The sequence below is a fragment of the Ascidiella aspersa genome, chromosome 2 (genome assembly GCF_963924565.1).
Source record: "Ascidiella aspersa chromosome 2, kaAscAspe10.2, whole genome shotgun sequence".
Lineage (NCBI taxonomy): Eukaryota > Metazoa > Chordata > Ascidiacea > Phlebobranchia > Ascidiidae > Ascidiella > Ascidiella aspersa.
The window spans coordinates 1,675,387-1,686,672 of NC_139448.1; the positions used below are offsets into that span (position 1 = coordinate 1,675,387).

General features: G+C 35.9%; 1 protein-coding gene across 1 annotated transcript; it reads right to left on the reverse strand.

The window, feature by feature from the left end:
• Positions 1-230: 230 nt before the first annotated feature.
• On the reverse strand, positions 231-7,849 carry LOC146163068 (uncharacterized). The gene is made up of 11 exons (XM_083382840.1): positions 7,801-7,849; positions 7,124-7,218; positions 5,747-5,891; positions 5,403-5,462; positions 4,535-4,752; positions 3,844-3,964; positions 3,006-3,070; positions 2,833-2,922; positions 2,306-2,539; positions 1,906-2,030; positions 231-321 (listed from the first exon to the last, which is right to left on the reverse strand). Exons 1-11 carry the CDS (start codon positions 7,847-7,849, stop codon positions 231-233), a joined length of 1,293 nt encoding a protein of 430 aa, XP_083238966.1.
• Between the last annotated feature and the right edge of the window lie 3,437 nt (positions 7,850-11,286).

Below are 11,286 nucleotides of genomic sequence, written 5' to 3' on the forward strand. Positions count from 1 at the left end.
ACAAAATTTTCATCCCACCAGTTGATTTCCTCATCGATTTTCCCCGCTTAAGCCATCCAAGCCGCACAATTAGTTCGTACTTACCTTGCTTGCTGAAATGGCTACGATACGATATATCGGACATCCCGAGTGCCACCGAAGAACTAAACACTGTAAATCCAACTGTCCTCTGTACTATTACGTCACTATTGGCCACTATTACGTCATATTCACCCTCAGGCTTCACATCCTCACATCGATTCAACCGCCTTGCCATAATCGTCACCAGCGGCAGTAAAGAGCTTTTGATTGCTTCCAGCTTTTAAGTCACGTAAAACTTGTCTTTGTGTAAAAATGTTAGTTTTTTATTATTTGTTGCAATTGGAGGTTAGCTTTCTAGATGTATTTTAGCTTTTGGGATGTCAAAATATGGTAACCAGTGATCCCTTTAAGAACGTTAATGTAAGTCTTAGCTTTAGTACACATGAATATTTTAAAGGCTTGAGTTAGTAGATTCTTTAATGAATTACAAATGTTGTAAAATAATGACTGCAACATTAGTATGTTGAAATTGCACCGAAACACGAGCAAATTAATATTGTTTCTGATGTTCACTTTGTCTAAGTGAATTGTTAGATCTTAATAGATTGTGCAACTGAGCAAAAATCGAATTTTACTCGCATTTGTGATTGCAGACTTTAGACTTAACCCCACATATCAAACGCTTATTTGTTAGCTTTGTACGTTGCAAATTTGCGGACAAAACGCGGCCAATAACTTTTATTCTTAACAAACTTGCCTATTCACTTTCTTAAATCGATGTTCTTGCTTCAACAATTGAACAATGCAACGATATTATGACGTATTATGTTGATTATGACTAAATAACAAATGTACAGTTTCAGTAGATTTAAACCTATTAACAATGCATTGCTATTTTTTATGTTTTATTTTTCGGTACACGACGCGAAACGATGAAACAGCTTCACAAACAAAAACAATTTTAAATCAGCGATGTGTGTCCTGATTTATGTAGAGTAGAGTTGTTAAACACATGTTTTTTTCCTGTCTTGCCACCAAATCTAAGGTGGTTTTCAATATGAAAAATATTAAATACTAAAAATGCAAGCTATATTCTTGGTTTTCCATACCTGTTGCAAAACTACTGTTTTATTTTTACAACCCTGTTACAACGTAACTAAAAGACTTGGGAGTGGCCCAAACATGGCGTCGGTTTTCCAACAGGTGTGACACCCTCGTGACACTGTAGCGCCACCTATCTGCAAATGCTGCAGCTTTTGTTATTCTTCACAATAAATATATATTTAGGTTGAGTTCCTTTTCTTTTGCAAAAGTCGATTTAGGGAATTGTACGAACTTTGAAACATTTACTTTATTTACGGTTAATCCTACGGGCTAATTTTAATTTTACAAACGCCATATCTTTTGCCACTTTGCGATTTAATCAACTTTCAACAAAATTAAGAATGGGCGTCACAAAAGTGTCTCTGAAGAAAACTTAAACACGACCCTGATACACTAAAATTTTAAATAGAGGTTGATCCCTATTTTTTTCTTTTTAGCGCGGAAATCTAAAAACATTCTTTTTAATTTGACGGATATGTGTGGGCGTTAAATTCTTAGACCTAACTACATGCAACAAATAAAACCCTCCTATAAATTTTTGTTCATTTAGTGCACCTCACTTTGGCCCATCTCTAGACTGCACCAAGCTATACTGGAAACAAAAGATTTTGCCGAAGATCTTTCAAAAAATAAATGTTTGAAATTGTGCAGTAACGATGTTTAATGTCGCCATTTAACACAAAATATGCGATTGAAAACAAAAACTGTCGTGGCGTAAAACCACTGTACATTTAACAAATTGTATTTTATCCGCGTGGTGTCGCTGTTGCGGGAATTCACGCTGCCGCCAGATGTCGTTGTTGAGGCTGGTAATCTTTCTTGTTTTGTTCTTCGAGGGGGAGGTTGCAGACCAAATATGGACGCACAACTTTGTTGCAAGTGTTGCAAGTCTGCTTGATGTAAACCTGATGAAACAAAAAGTTAAGTGGATTGCACACACCGCGATTTTAATCAATTGAGACAGAAATTGTGGAGAAAAAGATTAATTTGGACAAATAGAAGGAAAGAACAAGCGACAAGAAATTTTAGCGATTTCTGTGCCTATAAAAGTTACGCTAAAAAATGGCGAAAAAAGGCACAAAATAATCTGGAGGAATTCTAGGTGGTCAGTTGTTGACCAGCGCAATGCTTCACCCAAGAGCGTTCCCCGTTTCCATAAACCTAACGTGTTTCCACCCACCTTGCAAGTGGACCTGACGCACCAGAGGTTCCTGCTCGACCATCCCCTCAAACATCTCCTGCAGAAGAACTGACCGTACTTTCTCTCCAAATCCTGCTCACGCCTCGGTTCGTTCAACACAACGACAACCGAGTCGTCGTCACCGCTAGAAACTCCTCCTCCTGCTCCTCCCACACTTGCTCCTGCTCCTCCCACACTTGCGTCGTTGATTTTTTCAGCTGGAGCCTCGGCGCACTGCAACACACTTAACTTAGATTTAAACGATGAAACTGTGAATTCTCGACACTGTAGTATTAATATTAACCGCCACAATACGCCTTCTTCAGTGTGAATGACATCGGACATTTTTTTGATTAAAATTGGGCCTGGTAGCAACATTTTGTATATCGAGATACTTATGTGAAAGCTTTCATTTTAAAGTAAAAAACTTATTTGCTTACGTTTGAATTTTGTAATTATAACTTAATGGATTGAAAAATAACTATCATTTGAAATAACTTTCTTATTCGTAATGAGTTGCAACAAACTTTAACGTCGATAGATTTGTCGTCCCCTCCCCCAGGATCCTTAGCTTCGACCGACGCAACTTTCTTCACGTTTTTGTTTGCTTCCTTGTCCTTCAACAAAAGTTATTTACGCGAAATTAAGTCATTTTTAAGTCTTTGCGCGATCGGCGAGAATTCCAAGTTGGCAAACTCACCACCAATGACGTTTGCTCTGATGACGTCATATTGATGACGCGCCTTCGACTGGAAACTTGAGACGCTGCAAATGTTAAGTCGGTTTTGTGAATTTATTAATTATAAAGCGTAAATCTACTAATGTTAATAATTTTTCCACTTTTACTGAAATTAATCAGCAAAAAAAATGTTTGATAAATGAATTAAATCATTACGATGTCTAGGTTACTTAAATTCAGTTTTATTTTTGTCTTGTTATCGTACAACGCGACACGGGTTGCCCCCGTGGGTTACAAATTAATCTGAGCCCACTAAGCTAATACCTTAAGACCACACTCACAATTAAGTTGGCAAGCCCTGGCTACCTGAACCACGAGAGACCAAAAACCTATTAAAAAACATCACTAATAAAAAAATATAGAAGAGGCTATTCAGCCGGACACCACAAAGTAGTTCAAATCGACATATAATCACTTACGGGTGCAAGTGTAAAGAGCGATCCGGGCAAATAACGAATAAGCAGCTCATGAGGTTATTTACCCGGCTAACAAAGTAATTTATATCGATATAAAAAAATTATTCAAAGTTTGCACAACTCGGAAAATTGAATCTAATTTTACGACCACTTAAACCTGAACGCTAATCCCAACCTTAAACCCAAATAAATCAATAATCACGTATTGGTGCAAGCGTAAAAGATCGAGCCGGGCAAATAGCCACTTGGTCAAAATTTTGACAGCTCTCGTTTATTTCCAACTCACGCTACGCTTAAGACCGCACTCACAATTAAGCTTGTTGTTCGATAAAATTACAAAAAAAGAAAGAAACGCATCACACGCTGTCGTTTGGCCAACTCACGCTCGGGATTCCTCCGTGCATTGTTCCTGAGGATGCTCCTTGGGATGTGGGGAGCCGCATCCGCTCGGAGGAAGGATCGTGGAGGTGGGGGAGGAATCCAGGGGTGACGCTGGGTAAAGAACTGGGCACAAAAGACCAACGTGCTAAAGTTAAATGTTAAACCTATTTCGATGGAAATAAGTTAATTTCTGGCACACTTTACACCCAGCGTACTTTTAAGCGCACACCTCCCGTTATAAGTTGGGTTTATTTTCATGGAAATAAGGTGTTAAAATTTCTGGCACACAACCAACGCGTTTTAGTATTCGGGCATCTCTGACTGAAATAGCAGGAAGTTTATACCGCATCTTCTAGACGAGCTAACTTCATGTTCGGGATCCAGGGATGACGCTGGGTGAGGAACTTGGGGGGGGGGTCATGGGTTAACTCCATAGATATATTAGCGCCTTCTTTTAACCCAAATGTCAGAGTTCAATTTTATTGCCGACTAGAATTGTTCTCTCCGGCCCAAACCGCAAATGTCATTTTTTTTAACAGGTATTGATTTTTTACAATTTGTTATCGGTGTCTATTGGACATTCTTAGTGAAAATCATAGCGAAAATGATCATATTTGTAAGATCGACCAATTGACGTGGAATTACTCCAAGCTGATACTTACGTAAACTTTGTGAACTTTGTTTAACTTTTACCTGGCCTCCTGGAAAAGGTGGTGGTTGTCTCACTCCGCAGTAGCTAGAGTTGCTTCTGTACGAGTTGTTGTTGCTGTTGCTGTTGTTGTAGCTAGTGTTGACACTGCTGTTATTGTTGTTGCTGTTATTGTTGTTGTTGTTGTTATTATTATTGCTGGATGGTCTTTGCTTTGGTTGTATTCTCACTCCAAGTCCAACGAACGCTAACAACCAAACATCTCAAGTTTTTTTTAATTATGAGCGAAGGAATATTTTAATTTACTGCGAAACAAACTTGAATCCCAAACGCAAGGGTGGCTTTAAGATCGGGATATTGTTGTGAAAGTAGTATTTTATATTTGTTCGAATGGCCTTTATAGTTACGCGACAAATATATTTATTATTATAATACACCCAACATTTACTTTTTATAATTTTAATCTTTATTGAAACAATCTAATTGACAAAGAGGTTTGACAAGATCCTGTAAATCAAAGTTCACTTACTTAATATTACTAACATTCTAGTTAGTCACCGAGGGGGTTAATATGTTTTTGTAACACTCATTGTTTAACATATGTTTTTAGCAGTGGTGAATAAGCCCCAAACGGTGCAGAACGGCGTTCCGGTAAATTAATTTTTGCCGGTGAGCCGTAGCAATAAAATAACGTTCTTTTTTTCACCACACCATCCCGCCACTTCTTTGAATGTGTTTTAACATTCAGTTGCATATTTGTGCGCTACATAGAGCTAAACCTCAGGTAAAGTTATTGTGTTATACGTCCCGATTATGACGTAACTTTGTGACGTCATCTTTTCTTAAACATTTTTGATTGTCATAAACAACAAGTTCTCGAACAACCGGTCACTTGTGACGTCACACACATACCTCGGGGTTTCCCCTTCCGTGTTCCTGCGAACTCGAACCTTATATCGGGGACTTGGGTGCCTGAATAGGTGTGAAAATAAAGCATAACATATGCATGTTAAGATGTTATTTTACTAACAGGATTCAGTAATGATTTTATAAATAAGATATTATCGGGTATTCCTAATGAAAAATCAGGAAAATTACAATTTACAAAAAATGTAAAACTTTCAAAGTTTGGTGACAGATTGTTATTGGCCTGGTTAACTTTTGCGACCCAAGATTTAAATTATTTTTTTCATTACAAAGATTCCACCAAGATTTCGCGAGGTTTAAGGCTTCTATGAATTCAGTTTCAAGGTCACCTTTGTCGGAGGTAGTTTTGGCGCGCACTGACGTCACATCGGTCACGCTTCGTCGGCACAGCTGGAGTTCAGGGTTGACTTGCTTGAGAAGCTGAACCAGGTGAGCCCTGCGAAGTGCCTCAACGCGCAGCTCTGCTGGAAGGTTCTGGGCAAATTACAAGAAGTTGTTCTATTTGGTATTTGGTAATAAACATGTGCGTCACAGATTACTTTCACTAGAGGTAAAAACTTTTTTTTAATTACTCTTCTTTTTGTTTGTTTAACTCGTTGGAAGGAAGCTGTCCGCTTAAAAAATAATAGAATAAGAAAGAAGTTTTATTTCCAACGCTTAGATAAAATAAGCCATAAGGACGGCGACGCACAACTTAATTAAATGGTGGACGGAACTTGGATAAAACAAGTTTCGAAAAAACTTATTTTCAGTAAAAATTATGCCTGGAACAGCGTATTTATATAAATGCCCCGTTTGAGAATTTTTTTGTGGTTAACTCTAGGTTTCTATGGATAAACGTGTTATCGTTTTTTGTTTTTTTTTCCTATTACATATATGGATATCTCAAATTTAAACTTAACAGTTAGTGAACATAAAGATAATATTTTTTGTACGTAAATAACCCCTTATTCTGCCAAACTTAATTCACTTCAAGTGTTTTTCCTTTAATGTGGTGAATGTTTGATTTAACCGCATGGGTATTATACGCCAAATACAAGTGTTTTTTAAATGCCGTATCTAAATTTATTTAGCTTTCAGAGGCATTTATTTATTAGCGCAACTGACTTTTTAAGAAGCGTTTTTTAGGTTGTTAATTGTGCTTTAAATGGCGTCACATAATTTAGTCTTCTACTTCTTTATGGGCTTCGACGTCTTACAACCTCCAACCATTATGACCCGAAATTGATATTAAATAAGGATTAAAGTTAATATCAAATATTTCTTGGATAACGCTAGTATACGGTAAGCATTTAGCAATGTTGTAAACAAGTCAATTTAGAATGAAGTCCAAGTCAAGTCTTCTCGAATAAAAAGCAAGCCAAGTCCTTGACAAGTCAATTCAAAGTAAAGTTTTTTAGTAAACGTTAACTTATTAAATATTTTTTTAGACTTTGTCATTTATAAAAGAAATATATTTCACCAAAGTAAAAATCAATGTCTTAATTCGAATAATTTCGAAAAGTGTTTAACTTGGTAAAGTTATTTTCCGATTACGAGCAATACCTCAATTAACGTGTAAACGCGACATATTCAAGCAAACTGTATAATGTGCAGAAAATGGGATAAATGACATAATTTTATACAACAAAACTTTAATAAAACAAGTCATTTATGTCCTAAAGAGTTTGAATTAGTCCAGTCATTTAAACATTGATGGCACCCACCTGCCAGATAAGGCTCTGTGCACGAAGCGGACTTGATGACGAAGATAGCGGGCTCGAGGTCCCAGTGCGGGATTCCCCTTTTAGAGGAACGTATTCTAAAAGAAATATCAAGGTAATTATGATTGGTTGTTCACAAAACAAAACGCATATGTGCTTCGTAGAAAACAACAGAAAATATTGTTTTTTCGCGTCCGCAATATTTTACTTTTTAAACGGCTGAAATATGACGTCCGTCTACGATGCGAATAAATAAACCTACAACTATTTTTGATAAGAGTTACTAAAGATTCTTCTGATGTTTTTTACTTTTATAAATAATAAGTAAAAGTATTCTGCGGGCCAAAAGAGCGAAAAGCAATAAAGTATCGTATGAATATAAATGGAACCATTTTTTTATCTGGTCAAAATGCAAAAAATGTTGCGCGGTACAAAGATTATAACTTTCGTTTTCCGATTGTAACTAAAAACAATATAAATTTAATTACAATAAAACGCTGAAACTTCGCCTGTGGATATCAATAAATGTGATGCAGATAAAAAAACATTTAAAAACGTAATGTACATCAAAATTGCACAAGTGCTCAATAACCATTAATAACACTTAAAAATGGAATAAGTTCTAACATTTTCCATCTGAACCGTACATTGGTCTTGGTAAGCAATAAACATTGGATTACCTTTAGATTGTTTTTCCGTGCTTAGTCGAAATGCCGACTTCACCGCCATGATAAGAACTTCGCTAAACTTTACCAAACCTTCCTCTTCAAACCTCACTGCTATTTTGAATCTCCAGCCCGCCAATCCCGGTTGATTAAAAACGCGCCAAATCTCACGCTTCGCTGACCCCGCCTTGCGCTGCTTAATCAAGGCGAGGAATTCGTGTTTGGGCGGGAAGTTTAAGGCAAGCTATTTCATCGAAATAAACAAATAATACTAAAACAAAATAGGGGTAGATGATTTGATAGGTTCGAAAAATAAATCATTAGTCACTCAAATGACCAAAAAATAACAAAAAAACTTAAAATAACATTGTCTAAAATCTAATAACGCAAAATGTTAGAAATATTTTTTGGAACTTAATGGATATTTTTCTCTGTGAATTTGAATATCTATAAAAATGTAAATTTAACTTTTGAAAGTAGGTTTCATGGTAAGGTGAATAATTAAAAGGCATTTAAATATTGTGAACTTCAGCAATGAGTTGTTTAATGCAAGTTTGACAAAAAAGGTTTAGTTTCTGAACCAACTATCTTCATCCAATAAAATGTTAAATTTGTCAGATAATTTAACTCTTTAGATACGAGCTTCGCAGCAATTTAACGGAATGTATAAATGGACTTTTTTGCGGCGATTCGTGGTTAGTAATTGTATTCAGACACCAGTTAAAAAAAACAAGCAAGTAAACTTATTAGACACGAGCTTTCCAACTTTCTAAGCTTTCCAACTTTCTAAGCTTTCCAACTTTTTAAGCTTTCCAACTTTTTAAGCTTTCCAACTTTTTAAGCTTTCCAACTTTTTAAGCTTTCCAACTTTTTAAGCTTTCCAACTTTTTAAGTTTTCCAACTTTTTAAGCTTTCCAACTTTTTAAGCTTTCCAAGACTCGAAAAAGCATTTGTGTTTGTTCTCGTCGTTTGTTGTTTGTTTTTATTAGTGCAATAGTTAATTCTGAGAAAATCATTTGGGTGATTACATATTTTCGGTGGTATTTTGGTAATTGTGTGCTCATCTAGCCTTGATGGTAAACCCTCTGAAGTCTAAGCACGTGAGACTTGGATGGCAGACTACTTACAGTAACTATGGTTTGTATACCTTGTCTTTCTTGTGTGTGCCGCAACTTTTTCAAAGTGCCGCAAGATTTAAAGTTTAAGAACCACTGTCTAACATTTCGCCGTTATCCAATCGCTAACCTTTCATAATGATTTGCTGCAAACCTGTCGCCCGAATATTCAGTGTTTGACGCTTTAAAGCGCGATGAATCACAACAACTATAGAACAAGGCGATAAAACACCTACACAAGGTCAACGCCCATGTCAGTTACTTGTCGTACCTCTAAACCAACAGCAATCCACCGCACCTTATTTAGAAGCACATTTATATGCCTAAAGAACAGACTTGGACAACTAGATTTGTGTTACCTTTTTTTTTTCAATTAGATTAGAAATTACAGAATTTTAGTTTGGAATTACAGCATTTTAGTTTTTTCTAAATTTGATTAGAATTAGTGAATTCTTATAAAGAATTCTCCAAAGGTGTCTCAATAGATAGCTTTAACTACAGAAAACGATATTATTACATACTTAAATAAAATGGTTGAGAAAATATCTCTTTTATAAATATAGGCTACACTTCGGTATAGCAGAAAATAAGCAGTTAATCTGTTCGCTGTGGTATATTAAATCTTCTCACCGGCCATCAAAGCTAATTAATTGAAAACTGGAACACACTTTGTCACTCTTTCGCTTTCATCAACCAACCTTGTTAATAATGACAGATCTGGAGGGGAATCCCCTAAAACTTAGGCAGCTCATGAATATTTCACGAGGTTTGGGTGGAAAGAATATTGAGGCCTCTGCGGAAATCCTCAAATTATCACTTGCGATCGGGTCAGGGATGAATATTTAAGCTGAATATTTGCAGCAGCGTTGACGCAACAGTAGCGCCTCTCAAAAAAAAGTTAGGCAGTTTTTGAAAAGGTTCCAACGCATTGGATAATAAGTTAATAACACATGGATATTACAGGTCGCAAATGTTTGCGGAAATTGAAGAGCTACCAAAAAGCGCTGGTATCTTGTAATTTGTTTTCGATAATTTAAAACGTTAGTGCGACTCGCAAGAAAAAGTTCTTATGTCAATGATTTTTAAGTCGATGTTGCCATAAAATATCAGATCTCATAAACAGGGCATATTCAGCTTTTGGGGCAGGTTTGTGTAAAACTGTAAGGTAAGGTGTGAAAATTTAAAAAAGGATAGATTGTATAAAGAATAGTTTATTGTTTTATTCCGATCTGTGAGTTTAATGTTTCGTGGTTAGCATTAAAATATTGAATTAAGTTTCACGTTTTCAACGCTTAGGGTCAAACATTGAGCTTTGATGTTGACCTTTCACCTAATTCGGGCAAAATTTCAAGCCAGAGCCTTGAAGTAAGGTCGCAGGTTGTTTAACAGTTTGTTGGTTCGAAGTTAACTTGTAAACACGCCAACCTAATTATCAGGTTAAACAACTTGCTTTGCATAACTAAGCATTGCAATGAAATTGTAAAAACTGATAAACGTTGCAAATATGCTGCAGTAGACAAATTTCTTTCGTATTTTATATTTTGTGCCGCTCGGGAACCACATTTGGTGGAAGTTGGGAAACAACTTTTCGTGTTTTGGCAGAAATCCAAGCAATGGTGGCGATTTAGAGCTTAATGTTAATTATTTAAAACAAAAAGTGTTTAAATGAAGCCCTGTGGTCTGGAAGGTTTGAAAAGCGCTTATCAGTAGATTGTGGCTTAAAATGGATTGCTCTGCGCGTGGTTTCAAAACCGTAACCACATCTTATATTTCCATATTGCTTAATGGCTGTTTATACCTTTTAGTCGATCAAAAGCGCTATGATCAACCAGCTCCACTTTTTTAACTATATTTTGTGGAAATTTTGTTATTTGCAATAAAGGCGCTGTAAAAACAGGCAATAGGCTTTTTAGAAATGTCCTGTAGGCTTGAAAACACTCTAAAGAACAACAAATCGACAGATTTTTAAGTGCTATAATAAGTTTCTACGCTAACGTAACGAATTCAACTTGAAAAGTTTTGCTAGAAAACTGTTTGGAACGCAAAAACAATGATTAGGATGCAAATAACAATGCTTTTCTCAAAGAATTTGTATTTTTATACAAAAAAACTTTGATTTTTATCAACGTGGCCCACTGGGCAGTATAACAAGCTTAATTAAAATATAATCTACCTGCTTTTAATTTATATCAGTCATCTTTAAACTGTGTGCTGCGAAACTTTTTGGTAGTTTGAAGAAAGAGTGTCAGCAAGCAAATGTGGTAGCATTAAGACATCTACATGTTACATTGTCGTGTATTAAGGGAATTATCAAGCTATAATATTGTGATTTTTTAAATTTTTTTAGTGTGCCAAAAGCTAAAAAAGTTATCTGTCCAAAAAACTG

Excerpts from the sequence above, each read along its gene's own strand:
- LOC146163068 (XM_083382840.1), bottom strand. The coding sequence starts at position 7,849 with ATGGCGGTGAAGTCGGCATTTCGACTAAGCACGGAAAAACAATCTAAA. Across the intron at positions 2,031-2,305 it reads GCGTCAGGTCCACTTGCAAG|GTTTACATCAAGCAGACTTG; the intron begins GTGGGTGGAAAC and ends TTGTTTCATCAG. Across the intron at positions 322-1,905 it reads CAACGACATCTGGCGGCAGC|ACAAGTTTTACGTGACTTAA; the intron begins GTGAATTCCCGC and ends TTTTACACAAAG.